Genomic DNA, 20,001 nt, shown 5'->3' with positions numbered 1-20,001 from the left:
TTTTCTGATTGCAAAATTCTGGATAAGTTCATCGAAGCTGACTCGACGAAGCATGTCCGCTTCCATACACAATAAGGAAAGTGAATCAAGTCTGTCCTGACACACTGTTGTTCTCTGAGGGTTTTTTATTCTTTTCAGCTGAGAAAAAGAGTGTTCTGCAGAGCAGTTAGTTATCATCAGTGTTAGAAAAATAAGTAGTGCGATCTCTACATTTGGAAATACACATTGTATTCCGTCTTTCAATATTGTGTCATGAAGATCAATGTGACTGAATTTCATTTTTCCTGTTTCATTAAACTTTCGCGCATATAACAGTGGAACTGCCGTACTTCTCCACAGAGATTCATGTTCAAGTCAACAGGGTATGAGTCAACTAGCTTTTGGGAACCTTCTGAATATTGTTCGTCAGATATCGTTTAGAAAAGAAAATCTACTTGATACTACTTTGTACACTTCACCTCTCCTCTTCATATGAGCTTCAAGTGTATCAATTATAGCGTAGTAAGTAGATACGCGAAATTTGTCTCTAGGATTCAATGCTGTTTCTGTTGCACTATCATTTGCTTGTTTTTTCCTGATTCGCTTGCGGGACTGGGCTTCTTTGTAGTTAGTATCAGGCAAGATATCTTTTGATATGTCTTCAAATCTTTCGAAATCATTCCTCAAAGTGTGTAAGTGGTCTGCTAATGATTGACAGAGGTCTGCACATGTTTTCAAATCCAATTCTTTTTCTTGGAGAGCTTGACTTGTGTGGTAAAAGTGTTGTAAAATTTCATTCCACATGGTCAACATGAATACAAACTCTAGTTCTTGCATCTTGTTTGCAATGTTTTCTGCCTCTCATATAGTTTCTCCCTTTTGTGATTGGTCTTCAGCTATACTTTCTAATGCATCCACAATCTTTGGGTAGGACTCCAGAATTGCACTTGTTGCCACTGCATGTGCCTCCCAGCGAGTATTAGAAAGAGATTGCAACACACGATCATTGCCCAAATATATTTTAAGAACTGCCCATCAGTGTGTTGAGGCAGAGAAAAATGTATAAAGTAGCTGGACTGTTGAGAAAAAACTTACTGCCACCGGACAACGATCAACAGCTCTGCGGCCAACAAGACTGAGAGAGTGTGCAGCACATGGTATGAATATGGCTTCTAAAAGCTTCTTCTGCATTCCTTGATAATGCCCTGCCATGTTGGCAGCGTTGTCATAAGATTGACCTCTGCACTTTGAGAAATCTATTTTGCAAACTTGGCACAGATAATCCAGTACTTGATTTGCCATTTCTTCACCAGCGTGGCTTTTCAAATTGTGGAATGTTATAAATCGTTCAACTGGTTTTCCAGCTGTGGGAGACACATATCTTAGTACAATGCTCAATTGATCAATATGTAAGATCAGGTGTAGATTCGACAGACAAACTGAAGTACCCAGCAGTACTTATTTCACCCACTAAAGCTGAACAAACTTTGCCACTCATTAGACCAATGAGTTCATCACATATTGTCTTGGATAAGTATGATGGGTTACCTTTGCTAGCATTCCCATATTTTGAGATATGGCCTGCTAAAAATGGGTCAAACTGAACCACAAGCTCCAACAAGAATATAACTCAGAAGAATATATCAATAATAAAACATAAATTTATTGCAATACATGACAGGATCTGATTTCCTTGCATTATTTCGATCTACATTAGTAGGATGCCCCTCTGGTTTAGGTGGGGATAATTAATAAAAAGAGAACAGAAAAACGATGGGAAGAGTATGTAGTGGAGTGTAAGGAAGTCTAACAAAGTTCTGATTTTTCCCATGATGACTACTTGGATGCTTTTTTGAAATATCAAATATCAATTTTTTTCAAAAAAAAAAATCTCATTTTTTTTGGTGCCCCCTGCTTTGCTGGTGCCCTAAGCACGTGCTTAGTGTGCCTATTGGGTAATCCAGCCCTGAGTGTAGTGATTCTGTAAGGCAATAAAAAGGCCACTTCTGTCCCTACAGTGAATCCTACCTACTTCAGCCAGCAATCAAGGCAATTCAGTAAGACAGTGTGGGGAACTCAGTGTCTCATGGCCCTACCTACCCTACCAGTAGTGCAGACTGTTACTGTCATTTGGCTGGTCATTTCAGAGAGAGGTGGCTCCAGATTACCAGTGTAGGGCCTGATTCTCCTTTCATATCAGTTTTGAGTGTGAAAAGTGAAAACTTTGCTAGGCAGGAAAACATAGATCCAGATTTGCTTACGAAAGGCTGATGATTGTATTATTATTTTCAGGTTGAGCAAGAACGTATTGACAAGATCTGGCCAAAACTACGAGTACTTGCTCGCTCATCTCCCACGGACAAACACACTTTGGTGAAAGGTGAGTGCAAATAATCCATGTGTGCGTGAGTATTTATAGTAGCCATCGTTGTCTAATAGTGTCACCTACTGTACTTGTTTTTGATATTACAATCCAGATACACAGCAATGTACTGTTGGTAGGGCAGAATGGAGGGAGAAAGAGGAGGAGCCAGGAGCTAGCTGTGTTATTTCTCATGTCACAATTGTTTCACTCATCAGAGAGTTAGGCCAGACCAGGTCTGGGCTAGAAACTTTGGCTAGTAGAGCAAGTGTTGGTCAGGGGTGTGATTGTTTAACAACATTTCTCTACTGGGAAAAGCCCTAATATTGATGCAGTTATGCCACTATAAAAAAAAATGGAGTTTAGGGACAGGGTCCAGAGTGACCTAGACAGATTGGAGGATTGGGCCAAAAGAAATCTGATGAGGTTCAACAAGGACAAGTGCAGAGTCCTCCACTTAGGAAGGAAGAATCCCATGCACCAATACAGGATGGGGACCGACTGGCTAAGCAGCAGTTCTGCAGAAAAGGACCTGGGGATTACAGTGGACGAGAACCTGGATATGAGTCAGCAGTGTGCCCTTGTTGCCAAGAAGGCCAACAGCATATTGGGCTGTATTAGTAGGAGCGTTGCCAGCAGATCGAGGGAATTGATTATTCCCCTCTATTTGGCACTGGTAAGGCCACGCCTGGAGTATCATGTCCAGTTTTGGTCCCCCCACTGGAGAAATTGGAGAGCACAGTGAAAATGATTAGGGGGCTAGGGCACATGACTTACCAGGAGAGGCTGAGGGAACTGTGGTTATTTAGTCTGCAGAAGAGAAGAGTGAGGGGGGATTTGATAGCAGCCTTCAACTACCTGAAGGGGGGTTCCAAAAAGGATGGAGCTAGGCTGTTCTCAGTGGTGGCAGATGACAGAACAGAAGCAATGGTCTTAAGTTGCAGTGGGGGAGGTCTAGGTTGGATATTAGGAAACACTATTTCACTCGGAGGGTGGTGAAGCACTGGAATGGATTGCCTAGGGAGGTGGTGGAATCTCCATCCTTAGAGATTTTTAAGGTCTGGCTTGACAAAGCCCTGGCTGGGATGGTTTAGTTGGTGATGGTTCTGCTTTGAGCAGGGGATTGGACCAGATGACCTCCTGAGGTCTCTTCCAACCCTAGTCTTCTATGATTCTATGAAATGTTTTTGTGGAGAGCTTATTTTGTTTGAGAAAGCAATAGCAGTAAAATGCATTCTTTTGCTCGTATAAGCTGTGTCTATACTAGGAGGGTTTGCCACTATAGTTACACCAGCAAGCCCTTTCCAGTGTTGACAAGGCTTTAGTGATAGGGTAGAAACAGAGGGAAATATGAGGGAGGTGAGGAGAAATGTGTGTGAGAAGGGAAGGGAGGGGAGAGGAAACTCAACAAAAGTGGGGTTTTTTTGTTTTGTTTGGGTATGTCTATACTACGAAATTAGGTCGAATTTATAGAAGTCGTTTTTTTATAAATCGTTTTTATATAGTCGATTGTGTGTGTCCCCACACAAAATACTCTAAGTGCATTAACTTGGCAGAATGCTTCCACAGTACTGAGGCTAGCGTCTACTTCCAGAGTGTTGCACTGTGGGTAGCTATCCCACAGTTCCCGCAGTCTCCGCCGCCCATTGGAATTCTGGGTTGAGATCCCAATGCCTGATGGGGCAAAAAAGATTGTCGCGGGTGGTTCTGGGTACATGTCATCAGGTCCTTCCTCCCTCCCTCCGTGAAAGCAATGGCAGACAATCGTTTTGCACCTTTTTTCCTGAGTTACCTGTGCAGATGCCATAACACAGCAAGCATGGAGCCTGTTCAGCTCACCGTCACTGTACGTCTCCTGGGTGCTGGCAGATGTGGGACTACATTGCTACACAGCAGCAGCTCATTGCCTTGTGGCAGCAGACGGTGCAATAGGCCTGAAAACCATAGTCATCGTGTCCGAGGTGCTCCTGGCCACCTCGGTAAGGTCGGTCAGGAGCGCCTGGGCAGACATGGGTGCAGGGACTAAATTAGGAGTGATTCGACCAGGTCATTCTCTTTAGTCCTGCAGGCAGTCCTATTGTACCATCTTACGGTGAGCAGGCAGGAGATGAGGATGGCTAGCAGTCCTATTACACCATCTTCTGCCGGGCAGGCAGGAGATAAGGATGGCTAGCAGTCCTCTTGCACCATCTTCTGCCGAGCAGCCAGATGATGTGGATGGCTTGCAGCCCTACTGCACCGTCTGCTGCCAGCCAAAGATGTAAAAGATAGATGGAGAGGATCAAAACAAGAAATAGACCAGATTTGTTTTGTATTCATTTGCTCCCCCGTCCCTCCCTCCTTCCTTCCCTCCATGAAATCAACGGCCAACAATTGTTTTGGTGAAGTCTGTCAGGGGCACCTTGAAAACTTCAATGGAGATTCAGTCCTGCCTGAAATACCAGAGGGAGGGATAGCTTAGTGGGTTGAGCATTGGCCTGCTAAACCCAGGGGTTTGAGTTCAATCCTTGAGCGGGCCATTCTGTGTGACAGCTGTTTTTGTTTCTCCTTGATGTAAAGCCACCCCCTTTGTTGATTTTAATTCCCTGTAAGTCAACCCTGTAAGCCATGTCGTCAGTCGCCCCTCCCTCCGTCAGAGCAACAGCAGACAATCGTTCCGCACCTTTGTTCTGTGCAGACGCCATACCACGGCAAGCATGGAGCCCGCTCAGATCACTTTGGCAAGTAGGAGCACATTAAACACCACACGCATTATCCAGCAGTATATGCAGCACCAGAACCTGGCAAAGCGAAACCGGGCGAGTAGGTGACGTCAGCGCAGTGATGAGAGTGATGAGGACATGGACACAGACTTCTCTCAAAGCACGGGCCCTGGCAATGTGGGCATCATGGTGCTAATGAGGCAGGTTCATGCAGTGGAACGCCAATTTTGGGCCCGGGAAACAAGCACAGAGTGGTGGGACCACATAGCGTTGCAGGTCTGGGACGATTCTCAGTGGCTGCGAAACTTTCGCATGCGTAAGGGCACTTTCATGGAACTTTGTGACTTGCTTTCTCCTGCCCTGAAGCTCATGAATACCAAGATGAGAGCAGCCCTCACAGTTGAGAAGCGAATGGCAATAGACCTGTGGAAGCTTGCAACGGCAGACAGCTACCGGTCCGTCGGGAATCAATTTGGAGTGGGCAAGTCTACTGTGGGGGCTGCTGTGATACAAGTAGCCCACGCAATCAAAGATGATCTGATATCAAGGGTAGTGACCCTGGGAAATGTGCAGGTCATAGTGGATGGCTTTGCTGCAATGGGATTCCCTCAGGGTGGTGGGGCCATAGAGGGGAACCGATATCCCTATCTTGGCACCGGAGCACCAAGCCGGCGAGTACATAAACCGCAAGGGGTACTTTTCAATAGTGCTGCAAGCTCTGGTGGATCACAAGGGACATTTCACCAACATCAACGTGGGATGGCTGGGAAAGGTACATGACGCTCGCATCTTCAGGAACTCTGGTCTGTTTCAAAAACTGCAGGAAGGGACTTTATTCCCAAACCAGAAAATAACCATTGGGGATGTTGAAATGCCTATATGTATCCTTGGGGACCCAGCCTACCTCTTAATGCCCTGGCTCATGAAGCCGTACACAGGCACCCTGGACAGTAGTCAGGAGCTGTTCAACTACAGGATGAGCAAGTGCAGAATGGTGGTAGAATGTGCATGTGGACGTTTAAAAGCGCGCTGGCAGAGTTTACTGAGTCGTTTAGACCTCAGTGAAACCAATATTCCCACTGTTATTACTGCTTGCTGTGCGCTCCACAATATCTGTGAGAGTAAGGGGGAGACGTTTATGGTGGGAGGTTGAGGCAAATCACCTGGCCGCTGGTTACGTGCAGCCAGACACCAGGGTGGTTAGAAGAGCACGGGAGGGCGCGGTGCGCATCAGAGAAGCTTTGAAAACCAGTTTCATGACTGGCCAGGCTACGGTGTGAAAGTTCTGTTTGTTTCTCCTGATGAACCCCCCCATCCCTTGGTTCACTCTATTTCCCTGTAAGCTAACCACCCTCCCTTCCTCCCTTTGATCACCGCTTGCAGAGGCAATAAAGTCTTGCAATAAATTGTTGCTTCACATTCATACATTCTTTATTAATTCATCACACAAATAGGGGGATAAACTGCCAAGGTAGCCCGGGAGGGGTGGTGGAGGAGGGAAGGACAAGGCCACACAGCACTTTAAAAGTTTAAAACTTATTGAATGCCAGCTTTCTGTTGCTTGGGCAATCCTCTGGGGTGGAGTGGCTGGGTGGCCAGAGGGCCCCCAACTGCGTTCTTGGGCGTCTGGGTGAGGAGGCTATGGAACTTGGGGAGGAGGGTGGTTGGTTACACAGGGGCTGTAGCGGCGGTCTGTGCTCCAGCTGCCTTTCCTGCAGCTCAACCATATGCTGGAGCATATTAGTTTGATTCTCCAGCAGCCTCAGCATTGAATCCTGCCTCCTCTCATCACGCTGCTGCCACCTTTCAGCTTCAGCCCTCTCTTCAGCCTGCCACTTACTCTCTTCAGCCCGCCACCTCTCCTCCCGGTCATTTTGTGCTTTCCTGCACTCTGACGTTGTCTGCCTCCACGCATTCGTCTGCGCTCTGTCAGTGTGGGAGGACAGCATGAGCTCAGAGAACTTTTCATTGCGAGTGCGTTTTTTTCACCTTCTAATCTTCACAAGCCTCAGGGAAGGAGAAGATCCTGTGATCCTTGAAACACATGCAGCTGGTGGAGGAAAAAAAAGGGACAGCGGAATTTAAAAAGACATATTTTATAGAACAATGGGTACCCTCTTTCACGGTACAGCTTGCTGTTAACATTATATACATAGCACATGTGCTTTCATTCCAAGGTCGCATTTTGCCTCCTCCCTCCCCATGGCTAACAGCGGGGAACATTTCTGTTCAGCCACAGGCAAACAGCCCAGCAGGAACGGGCAACTCTGAATGTCCCCTTAAGAGAAGCACCCTATTTCAACCAGGTGACCATGAATGATATCTCTCTCCTGAGGATAACACACAGAGATAAAGAACGGATGTTGTTTGAACGCCAGCAAACATACACTGCAATGCTTTGTTCTACAGTGATTCCCGAGTATGTGCTACTGGCCTGGAGTGGTAAAGTGTCCTACCATGGTGGACAGAATAAGGCTGCCCTCCCCAGAAACCTTTTGCAAAGGCTTTGGGAGTACATCCAGGAGAGCCACGAATGCAAGGGCAAATTAATCATTAAACATGCTTGCTTTTAAACCATGTATAGTATTTTAAAAGGTACACTCACCAGAGGTCCCTTCTCTGCCTGGCGGGTCCGGGAGGCAGCCTTCGGTGGGTTCGGGGGGTACTGGCTCCAGGTCCAGGGTGAGAAACAGTTCCTGGCTGTCGGGAAAACCGGTTTCTCCGCTTGCTTGCTGTGAGCTATCTACAACCTCATCATCATCATTATCTTCCTCGTCCCCAAAACCTGCTTCCGTGTTGCCTCCATCTCCATTGAAGGAGTCAAACAACACGACTGGGGTAGTGGTGGCTGAACTCCCTAAAATGGCATGCAGCTCATCATAGAAGCGGCATGTTTGGGGCTCTGACCCGGAGCAGCCGTTTGCCTCTCTGGTTTTCTGGTAGGCTTGCCTCAGGCACTGCTTCGGGTCCCTGTTATGGCCTCTGTCCTTCATGCCCTGGGAGATTTTGACAAATGTTTTGCCATTTTGAAAACTGGAACATAGTTCTGATAGCACAGATTCCTCTCCCCATACACCGATCAGATCCTGTACCTCCCGTTCTGTCCATGGTGGAGCTCTTTTGCGATTCTGGGACTCCATCATGGTCACCTCTGCTGATGAGCTCTGCAGTCACCTGCAGCTTGCCACGCTGGCCAAACAGGAACTTGAAATTCAAAAGTTCGCGTGCCTTTTCCTGTCTACCTGGCCAGTGCATCTGAGTTGAGAGTGCTGTCCAGAGCGGTCACAATGGAGCACTCTGGGATAGCTCCAGGAGGCCAATACCGTCTAATTGCATCCACAGTACCCCAAATTCGACCCAGCAAGGATGATTTCAGCACTAATCCCCTTGTCGGGGGTGGAGTAAGGAAATCGATTTTAAGAGCCCTTTAAGTCGAAAAAAAAAGGCTTCGTCGTGTGGACGGGTGCAGGGTTAAATCGATTTAATGCTGCTAAATTTGACCTCAACTCCTAGTGTAGACCAGGGCTTTGTCATCTTTTATAATACAGGAGTGTTGTCTAATGATTGGAGCACTGTGCTGTGAGGTAGTGTTCTGTTTCTAGCTCTGCCACTGATTACTTCTGTGACCTCGGGGAAGTCACTTAAACTTCCCTTTACATCATCAATAAGATGAATCAAATAATACAGTATCTTAAGGATAAGCATTCTATCAAATGCTGCATAGACAACTTAGCATTGATGAACAGGACAAGGGAATTTACTGAAATGCCATTTGTGCAAGTTTTGACATTTCTTTCTGTGGCTGAGTTTGCAGGCTCACTGCACAATTCGTAGGTTTAATGCAGTTCTCAGCAAAGTTTCAACATGTATTTAACAAATGTAGGTCAAAGTGGTTTCATTTTAAACCAGCTTTTGTTTACTTCATAAACAGGTGTTTTGAATATGAAAACCCATACAATGCATCCTCCATATTCCCTGTGAATTAGTGATCCTATGAAGTGGTTGCCCATGTCTGGGCATACCCATACTCTTTTACTGCCTGTCTCCTTACCCCTCCTCTTCTCTAGAGTGGCAGACGTGGTTTCCCAGGCAGTCACGTCTGTTGTCTTTGAGGCTACCTGAAAAATCTAACTGGAAATAACAAAGGAAGTTTCTCTTGCAGGAGTGGTGGAAATACAAATGTGGATTCATTAAAATGTGATTAATTGATTTCTTGTTAGTGCTTGCTTGTCAATATTTTCATTGCGGCTTTTCAGTTAGGCCTGGTCTACACTCCGCGGGGGAATCGATATAAATTACGCAACTTCAACTATGTGAATAATGTAGCTGAAGTCTACGTACTTAGATCTACTTACCATGATGTCTACATTGCGGTAGGTTGACTGCTGACGCTCCCCCATTGACTCCGCCTGCGCTTCTCACTCTGGTAGAGTACCAGAGTCGACGGGAGAGCGCTCGGCAGTCAATTTATCATGTCTTCACTAGACGCGATAAATCGACCCCCTGCTGGATCAGTCGCTCCAGAGATAAGTGTAGACATGCCCTTAGATTAGAATGTGGCATGGACTGGGAGTGGAAGAGCATGTATGCAGGTAAGAGGTACTTAATAAGAAGTAGGAAGAACTAACAGTTATTAATGAGAGAGGAGCTATAGATTTTTTTGATATTTGTATGCAGCTGTTGATTAAAAATAACCCACAATTTAAAATACATATATTCAAACTTACCTAAAAACAGCAATGCAAGGGTAAGAGCTCTTCTTGCTGAGATCTTTAGGAGAGCGGTTTTTAACGTTTTAAGCTGAGCCCCCCAATTTTTGGTTGTGTCCCCCACAACCCAGACAAAAATACACACACAAAAGAATGCTTGATAGCCTGCTCGATAGCCTGCTCATAAACCTCACAGAGACCTTAACACAACTTGAATTAAATTACCTGTACCTTTAAGTTTCAAATACACCAATACTTACCAATGACACAGCCAAGGCTTCCTCAGCAGTGGGCTGCTTCTACCTTGCATCCAGGTTGCACTGCTAGGGCAGGGCCAATACCTGCCCCTCCCCCCTTGGATTTCCAGGTTGCGGGAAGGCACGTTTTGATGGTCTCTGGGGGCAGAGCCAGCCCTGGGCACGAAGGTTGCCTGGAGCAGACATCGGCACGACTGTGGTGAATGTTCAACTGACCCAGTCTGGGTGGCTTACTGAGGTGAGGAGAGGCTGTGGAGGTGGTGCTCCCTTGCCTGGGCCCAACTGTGTGGCTGACACAAGCCACCTGGTGTTGCTGCTCACCCCCCTCCTGCCCCAAACTTTCCTCCATGACCCCCAAGGAGGGAGGGATGCCCCACAGTTTGAGAATCTGTGTATTAGGAAGAGAGTCTTTTCATCATGCTGACTCCATTCACATGACTGGAGTTCTGCCACATTTGAGGTTAAATGCAAGGTTACATGTTTTAAAAAGCAGATTCCATTTTGGCATAAAACTGATTTAATTCCTCAATTCCCACTGGCTGTCTGCAGGTTCCAGGTGTATATTTAGGAGTTTGTTTTGACTTATAAAGTGCAGTCCCCACCCCACTGCCACAGCTGCAGTCAGCGGAGGCACTCAAGATGGAGTCTCTTTCATGGAAAAGAGAGGTGCTGTTTCCAGGGTGTTGTCCATGGAGGCCCCTCCACTGTGGAACCAGTTCCTTCCTTGGTCTGAAACCTGAATCTGTTGGTCCTGAGGGCATACTCCAAGGCCTATGTCTACAATCAGGCTGTTGGGATGAAAGGCTGTGATACAGGCTGATATATGTGCTATGGGGTGTTAGTGGTTGGTCTGATTTAATCTTAAAGTATTTTCAGATTCTGGGTGAGAAATAGCTGCTGACTCCATCCTTTTATCCTGTATATTGAACTGATGACACAGGAACTTAGGGTGGAATTTTGAAAAGCATCTAAATGACTTTGGGGAGCATAAGTCCCATTGTAAATGAATGGTTTCAGAGTAGCAGCCGTGTACTTTTGAAAATGTAGGGTGATTCTGACCCTCCCTCCAGCCTCAGTATGTTGGGAAACGGAGCCAGAATGTGGTGTAAATGATCTCTTAAAGCCCTGGCTCTGGCTAAAAGAGAATTCCCCTGACACAGGAACGGAAGTTGATAGCCATAGACTGTCTTCTGAAGACCCTTCCCTCGTCCCCTTCTAACCCGGGCATAGGGAATGTGTCAGGGGTAGCAACGTAGCATGGTGAGTACTCTGGGCTTCACCGCTGCTTCTCAGAAGACAGATACAAGCAGCTGTAGCTTAGCTTTTCAGGACTAAATTATGCCAGGTGCTGTTTAGGCCCCCAGAACAGCCCAAAATTGCAAGGGTGAAAAGGCAGCTTAAAGCCCTCAAAAGTTCTGTGCTGCGCTTCTGAGATGCAAGACAGATTCTTACCCTAAAGCCTAATATCGGTGCATGGTTCTAAATTCTAATGGAAGTGCGTTTTGAGAATGTCATAAAATCAAGGAAACAAATTGTTGGAGACTGCCTGTGTGAGTGAATCATGCAGGATTTTCCCCTAAGAGGAAAATTAAATGAACAGAGTTGAAGAGAAGTAAACAACAAAATATTAACAAGATTTACTGTATGTGCAGTATGAGATTTTGAAAAAGATATTCCATTGCAAAATATCTTATATAACTGGTATTGTTGGTAACATTTTAGAGATGATGATGAGGTCAAATGAAAAAACAAATTATTCAATGCAGTTTAAGAGCAGCTCTTCATGGCTGTGAAACTTTTTTCATTTATAACACTTCAAGGGCCCTTAAAAGTTACAGGAAATTATTTAAATGTTCACTAGTTCTGAGGTACGTGTTTCTCAGTCACTTGGGGGACAGAGAGAGTTTTCTCTTTGATGCATTAGGTTCACTCTAGGGCTAAAAATACACATCACAAAACAAACTTTCATATTTAATTTTTAATGACATACAGCTGCCGGAGGGAGGGAGCACTTTTTTATTTCACTGCCACAATCCTGCCCAGCAAAAATCATTTTTATATAGCATAAGACACTTTTATTATGCATTTTTTGTTCTTTTGTAACATTGAGACTCAGAAAGGCATCGTTCAGCATTTCAAGTTGGGAAGGCACTACTTTGTTACATATGTAAGGATGCTCCAAGGCACTGGAGTTTTCAGCTTCCAAAATAGGTTTGAGAAGTTTTTTTCTTGGACATGAAGATAAGATTTATTTCAATCTAGAAATGAATCCCCTGTGTGTGTGTGTGTGTGTGTGCGCGTGTGCATGCATTTTATAACATGTATAACATGTAGCAGCCCCTTGGTGCTTTGAGGTTACCCTTTAAGGCCTCAGTCTAGTAATTGGATGTTCCCAAACAAGTGTCTGCTCCAGCCCTATTGAAATCAGTGGGTTCTGCATGGGCTCAGGTGTCTGCATCTGCTGATCTGATTGCAGGACAAGGGTCTGCAGTCATATTCTTTTCTGTTTCATTCTAATAGTATGTAATGTTTATATTGGAGCACCAGGCACTTATATCACAGTTCTGTCTGAAAATGTACCCACTGTTGTTACAAGTTACATCCCTCCCCACCCCCCATCCCAAGGGCCTAATTCTGCACACACTTAAAGACTTAACTTTTTGCATGTGAATAGTCCATGGGACAACTCACGTGAGTACGTTTGCAGGATCCAGGTCCTAAGATTAACAAAACTGAAAGAAACTAGAGGAAAAATTATTTTCTATATTTTTATCAGTATACTTCTGGATTTGAAACACTCTTGTAAATAGTCAGTTTCACTGTTCTCTCTATAGTCAGTCAGTTTCCCCTATTACATCTGAGAGTCATTCACATAGCAGCAGAGTAGAAAAAAATGTAATCTGATTGTAAGAACACAGTAATTGGCAGTGGGCCTCATGGGAAGAAGGGTTTTAACTGTGACTAATTTTATTTCAAGTTTCCTTTTAAGTAAAAGCTCTAAATTATTATATGATTAACCAAGAGCCTGTAAAAGTTTTAAAGTAAGGAAATGTATCTAAATTTTAAAGGTTGATGTGAGCTGAGCAAATATTTTTAGAAGATATATTTAATACAATTGCTTGTATTAAATTTGTAAAAGAAATACATATTAGGTGATCCATCATAGTGGACCAATAGTGCCTAAACATAAGTGTGCCTGGAATCTTCATATTTCTAGCATTCCTTGTCTCTCATTGTTTCAGTTTATTGGCAGACGTGGGAAGGGACAACTAAATCCCAATCTGTTCTGTTCTTTTAAAACAAATAGTATTTTACAGATAACTCGAAGGGTGGCATTGCTACTGAGATGTGTTAAAATAACCTGGCATTTATGCTGCAATGAAGTGAAACCTAAGGCTCCACTTGTCGATGCCTTTGATCTAAGCAGCGGGTAGAAAGGGGTTTACTTATAGATGAAATGGAAGACACACTTGCTGACTAATAATCTCTGTAATATGATCCAGAGGGGATTTGATCTAACAGCTCCTTGAAGGTAGGGAGACATGTGAGTTGATATATTTCATATTAAGTTGTATATGAGATCTTGTTGTCCTGTGCTGGAGTAGTAGATGCTTATGGCTACATCCAGATCATGTTGAGGGGTTCAGATCAGAGATATGTAAGGGGAGATAGTTTGGGAAACCACATGACTCTTGGAGTTGTTCTTCCATATCTTGTGGAGCTGTGTGTTAAAACTCTGTATGTAAGCATCTGACTGGACTAAAGTTGTTTACCATCAACTGTTTCTCTGACTCTAAAAGTGAGCATTTGAAACCAAAATATATTCTTACAGAAACTGTGAACCAATGGAGTTGTAGTGAAGTGCCCATTCTCTGAATCAGGTCCCATCCCTATCGATATTCTTCACTGAACGCTATAACAGATCCTATAAACACAGGACCATAAATAAGGTTCTCATACAGTGGACCTTGCTCATCACCTTTTTTTGGTGTGAGCCCGCTTTTGTCATTATATTCTTTATACAAATATATTTATTATTAATTCTTTTTCCTCAATTATTAAGGGAGACTTTTGCAAACTGGTCGATTTTCATCTTATACTGAAAATAGCCCGTGCTGGTCTCCTGTTATAGGCCATTTCACAATCACTGGCCCTCCACCAAAGATCCCTAATTGCCAGCTCTTCTGAGCTTCACCCTCAGCTGCATTGTCTTAGATGAGTGTAGTTGTCCAGGCAGGTCATGAACGGAGAATTGGTCTCTGCCCAGTGGGACCTGTAAGCTGTAGACCAGAACCTTGATTGGCTCTATTAATGAATGATAAACCAGTAAAGGGTTCTGAGCACTGGTCTGAAGTGCTGTGGGTGGTTGGGAAATGGTCTACTGTGTGCTTTGCAAGCTGGAGTCTCAACCTTCAGTGCCAGGTAGAGTGAATGTTAATAGTTTAATATGGAAATTGACAAGCAAATGGATAACTGTGGAAGGTACTGGTCCAAAAAGAAGCATTAGTTTCTCAGTATTTCTCACCACTGCAACTATCATTAACTAGGATTAGCTCTGTAAATCCCCAATATTTGGTGCTAATTTGTCAAATGGAAGGCAGATGTCCTTGATGAAGGTAGACATCAGTGTCCTGCCAGGCTGCTCACAGTATTTCCATTTTCCTACCAAATCACTTTAGTCTTACCTGGGTTAAGCCTGATCTAGCTGTTTTTCGTCCAAGTGCTTATCTCTCACCAGCATTTGACACATCTTTGTGATGGCATTAGTGGTATATGTTTAAGTGAAGATGTAAAGATGCATATTGATGATAAGTGTGTATCACCATGACATCACATGCAAATGTTAAAAATAAGATTAAAAAGTCTTGATCTTTTCAGGATGCTGCATCTGAGTGTTCTGGAGGATAAGGAGCTGTTTATCACAGTAGTCTGGGTTGTTTTTCAGAGGAATGATTGAAGCCTTCAGAATGCTATTAAGTCCACTCCTACAAAACCTTGTCAGTGAGTTATCAGGACCTTGCAATCAATCTATGAAGGCAGAAGAGAGGTAGTAGAATCATATAAGCATTGAGGTTAGGTCTCAGTTCATAACCACTGTGAGGTCAGCAGTTAATGCAGTTTATCCTTGCCATGATTTCACTTTGGAGACTGATTGTGAGAGGCCCAGGATGTTGGCAGATGTCAGGTGGCAATGGAATCTGGTTTTCAGTGCTTTGCAAAAGAATGGTGGGTTCAAGAGACTAACTGCTTCGGTGCTGGGTTTTTAAAAGTATCTTCAAAAATTATTAGATGAACATGAAAGGATGTGTTAATAACAAGAGGTGAAGAAAGAAGTGTAAATAACTAAATAGTAAGAGCTAATGGTGTTGCTTATTTGGTGATATCCAAGGCAAATCACTGCACACATTGAAAACACAAACTAATCATTAGACCTTATAAAAATCAGAATAAAGTAATCATTTATTCAAGTTCTAGTATATATGAAATCTTAGTCAACTCAAATTCATCAGTATTTGCAGTTTGACTAGCAGATCCTAGTAACTCCAACCTTCTGGAGGTCAAGAAATCATAACCTCATGGAAACTGGTGAAAAGATTACTTTTTCTTCCACAAGCATTAGCGAGAAAGAGAAGTGCTGTGATAGGTCCTAGCAAGGAAAATTCTTTTAATCATTTTACATTTTTACTCCCTTCTCTGAGATTTTTTTGGCTTAGTCAGGAAACATCAAAGCCTATTTATCTTGAAATGCCTTTCTCCCCAGCCTGTCACTAGTCTCAAAATTCAGTCACAGACTGTCTTAGCCAAATGCCACCAGAAGAGGCAATATACTTCAGCTCCCTTTCTAGTCCTTATACTAAAGTTGCTTGATTTGTAGACAAGCGAAATATCATTTCAATGCAAACGGGAATTGTTAGTTTCTTGAGAACGGGACAGATAATTGCATCCTTCAGGAAGGTTGGAAGATTGCCTTCAGTGATGATTTTAGCCTACTTGCTCTTTTCTGACTTTTAGTAAGTCTAGAGGAACACTAATTGGCTCTGGAAGGAGTGACAGTACACTGCTCAGAGCTTTCAGTGCTTCTGGGTGTATGATAAGCCTCAACTTTATCAAGAGTGGTGGGATGGTTATTGCTCCCCAATCTCGGATCAGATACCCCAGATATATACCCCAGTTTATCCAAATATTGGATAAACTACCCCAGATAGTTTATCCAATATTTGAGAGCTTTTCACAAAGGTATGTCCTGGGGTATGATGATTGTCTTTTATGGGATCCAAGTTACTGGCGGTTTTGCTATTTGGACCAGTTTTGTCATGATTTTTCAGCTGATTGAATAAGAAGGAAATATCCTTCACAGAAGCTGTGTATTCCTCTAAGGAGTCTATGCAAGTGTCCAATGAACTTGGACTGTGTTTCATACCACTGACATTCTTCTTCTCCACCTTGGCCCTATATCTTATATAGTTCAGTTTCATTGACACTAGATGATTATATTGTTCCATGATATCATCAAAACCATTGGCATTGCGGTAGGACCTCTTTTTCTCTGGTTGCATTCTAGTGGCTTATTGACCTAAAACCTAAAAGGGTGAACTGTTCTGGTTTAGCCATGATATTAATAAAGAGGCTTTTTCTTCAAGATACCCCTGTGTTCCATTTTAACGAGATCATGAAGAACAGATGGGAATTGCATGTCATACACCAGTTGTGGCACAGGAACAGATGCAGATTAGGAAGGGAAACAAATATAGTTCCGCTAGGCAATACAATGACCATCCTTGGAACTTATTTCCCTTTGTTTACAACTTTAGAAGATTCCGTATGTCTGTGGCTAATTAAACAAGAGTCTCAAAATTCCAGTTCACGGATTCATAGAATTTAAGGCCGGAAGGGAGCACAAGTAATATTATTTTGTTAATTTTTAAATACTAATTTTTTCATGATAATTTTCCCCCGGGTAAGGGTAGATGTTAGTAGATTTGTACCTGGACTGATAGACTTTCATAACCATTGTGAAAGTCTGAAACCTTGGTAAGATTTCAATACTATTGAAATAAATGTAATTAAATTAAAAGTGCATTAAAATGCTTCCTTTTTTTTCTATAAACTGAGTTGTCCCAAATGATTCCATTTAAATGTAGGTATTGTTAACCATGACACACTGTGGCAAATGTATTAGTGATGTATTAATGATAAAGCATTATGAGTTCTCCTTCAGCATCTTTATTATGAAGCATAATACATAAAAGTAGTATTATGAGACTGGATTAATGTAAAATAAAAGGGATTACGTTCATGTGGTAAAAAGGCAAACTTCCAGGTAGTCTAGACCTTGTTTGTTAATGAAATACAAACAAATGTAATTTCAGGGCTACAAAACTGAATGTGAACAGAAATGTTTACGTGGTCTTTTTAAAAAAAAACAAACAAAAAAAGTTCCAGTTAAAATATTTTGGTTTTTTTCATTTACACTTTACCCTGATGTGTTGGAAACCCAAACACTGCAGCAGTATTTAAGTGCAATGTATTCCAAACATTTGCAAGCAGAGCTCCCAATCAGGACAATTAAACCAGTCATGCCCCCGACAAGTCCAACATTTGTTGCTAAGCACCTTTTTCTTTAATTTATATAGCTTCTGCTTCCCTCCCCTTTGGGAAACGCAGGTGTAAAATCTTCATATTATGACAGTTATCTTTTTTCATAGATTCCAAAGCCAGAAGGGACCATTCTGATCATCTAGTCTGACCTCTTGTATAACACAGGCCATAGAACTTCCCCAAAATAATTCCTAGAGCATATCCTTTAGAAAAAAAAAACATCCAGTCTTGATTTTAAAAATTGCCAGTGATGGAGAATACACCATGAGCTTTGGTAAATTATTCCAATAGTTAATTACTCTCACAATTAAAAATGTATCTTATTTCCAGTGTGAATTTAACTTCAAGTTCCTTGTGTTATACCTTTCTTTGCTAGACTGAAGAGCCCATTTTCAAATATTTGTTCCCCATGTAGGTACTTATAGATTGTGATCAAGTCAACCCTTAATCTTGTTAAACTAGCTAAATTTTGTTCCTTGAATCTGTCACTATAAGGCATGTTTTCTAATCCTTTAATCATAATTATGGCTCTTCTCTGAACCCTTTCCAATTTTTCAACATCTTTCTTGAATTGTGGACACCAAAATTGGAAACAGTTTTCTGGCAGAGGCCATGTCAGTGCCAAATACAGAAGTAAAATAACCTCTCTATTACTTGAGAATCCCCTATTCATGCATCCAAGGATTGCATTAGCCCATTTGGCCATAGCAACACACTGGTAGTTCAAGTTACATGCTTTGATGGGCAGTGACACAGTTAATAATGTTTACATGTAAAATGCCATTATATGCATTTGACTTAGCTCTCATTGAAATGTACTGGACATTTCACATCCCAGTTATTGTTTCAGGCTCTCTGCAAACTCAGGTATAATCCTCTTCATGTTTTGAATATTTAATTACAGTAACTAGAAACTTATTTCTTTAAAATGAAAGAATAGCAACAGAGAGAGGAGTTCAGCTCTCTCTTAACTGTCAGTCCCCAGCTAGTCCTTTATGGATGTGCCCTGCACTTTGAGAACACTACACTAGAGTATGAGAATAGAAACGTAATCAACGATAAAAATAAAAACCTAATGAAACTTTGTATTTATTAATTTATGGTAGCATCCATGATGGGCCAGTCACCTTCCATCACATTAAGCTGACCAAAATGACAACAGAGCCCAGGGAAATGGGAACAAATAATAGGGATTACTTATGCATGGCAACTAGAAGCACTGCAGGAGAATGGCAGACATGGGTGTCTCAGGGGGATTTAAACTGGCTCATCTAGTTTCACCATCCAAACTGGTTTAAGTGGAAAGGTTAAACAACCAGAATAAATTATGAACATTAAAATCAATTAAAATAAAAACTAGTTTTAATAATCTGGGAAGTTGTTAACACATGTAATACTTTGCATCTGATTCTGCTTACATTTAAATTGGTGATAAAGCTCCCATTCTTCAATGGGAGAAGCAGCAAACCCTAGTTTTGAAATACAGTCTATGGATGTTGGGTAAAATTGTCAAAAATGCTTCTGTCTCATTGAAAATCAATGGGACTCAATGTCTCAGTGTGTGTGCCCTTTTTGAAAAGGGGAGTTAGGCTCCTAAGTCACTCAAATGCTTCTGTAAATGTTACCCTTTATCTGGACAGTGTCTTCCTTCATTTGGTCATTTATGGGAATGGTTATTTTTGTATAGTTAGGCGTCAGGCTATTATACCTCCTTTGGGTTCATTCAGTGTCTGATCTAGCACAATATGCCCCCGTGTGAAGCAATTCCTATTTGCAGTCTGTAATATAACATTGTCTTAAATGATACCTAAATGATTAATAGCAATAATTAGCCTTATTAGTGAATTAGTATCGCCTTTAATATTAAAGATCTAGCATATTGTTCTGTATTACAGAAAGAAAATTATGGGTGGATATAAAAGTTTAAGATCTTGATGTTCAATATAACAAAATTTGAAAAGTTTGCTGTATATACAATAAACATAGCATACACGAGTGGTTCAATAACTAGTAATTATTAGATCCTATAATCTAACAGATTTAACTCTGTGACTTTGCTTAAATAACAATGCAGGCCTTAATTATAGCATTTTTTTCAGCATGTGTATCAAAGGCAATAAACACAACTCATCATGTACTCCAAATTAAATTTGGAAATGAAACTTAGTGTAATGATGATCTTATGACTAAAGTATAATGTTTCTTGTGTGACCTCTGGCAATAATTTAAATCACTCCCTCAGTCTCCCCATCTGTAGAGTGTGGAAAATACTTTCCTGTTGCATCAGGATGAGAGGAGACTGAATTTGTTCCTGTTATAAAACATTTTAAGGTCCTTGGAAGGAAGTAATTAGAGAAATACGAAGCATTATTATTATTTACACTTCTAGTACA

General features: G+C 42.2%; 1 protein-coding gene across 18 annotated transcripts in view; it reads left to right on the top strand.

The window, feature by feature from the left end:
* The window catches only part of ATP2B2 (ATPase plasma membrane Ca2+ transporting 2), a 748,369-nt gene that overhangs the window by 682,601 nt on the left and 45,767 nt on the right, over positions 1-20,001 (top strand). For all 18 annotated transcript variants that reach the window (XM_048858215.2, XM_048858209.2, XM_048858213.2 and 15 more), the window contains one exon: positions 2,272-2,359. In XM_048858215.2, the coding sequence (XP_048714172.1) occupies positions 2,272-2,359 (88 nt within the window). The remainder of the gene's footprint in view (positions 1-2,271; positions 2,360-20,001) is intronic.

Source organism: Caretta caretta, chromosome 7, assembly GCF_965140235.1.
Source record: "Caretta caretta isolate rCarCar2 chromosome 7, rCarCar1.hap1, whole genome shotgun sequence".
Taxonomy (NCBI): Eukaryota; Metazoa; Chordata; order Testudines; family Cheloniidae; genus Caretta; species Caretta caretta.
Note: the sequence above shows the minus strand (reverse complement) of the source record. Positions and strands in the feature narration are given on the sequence as shown.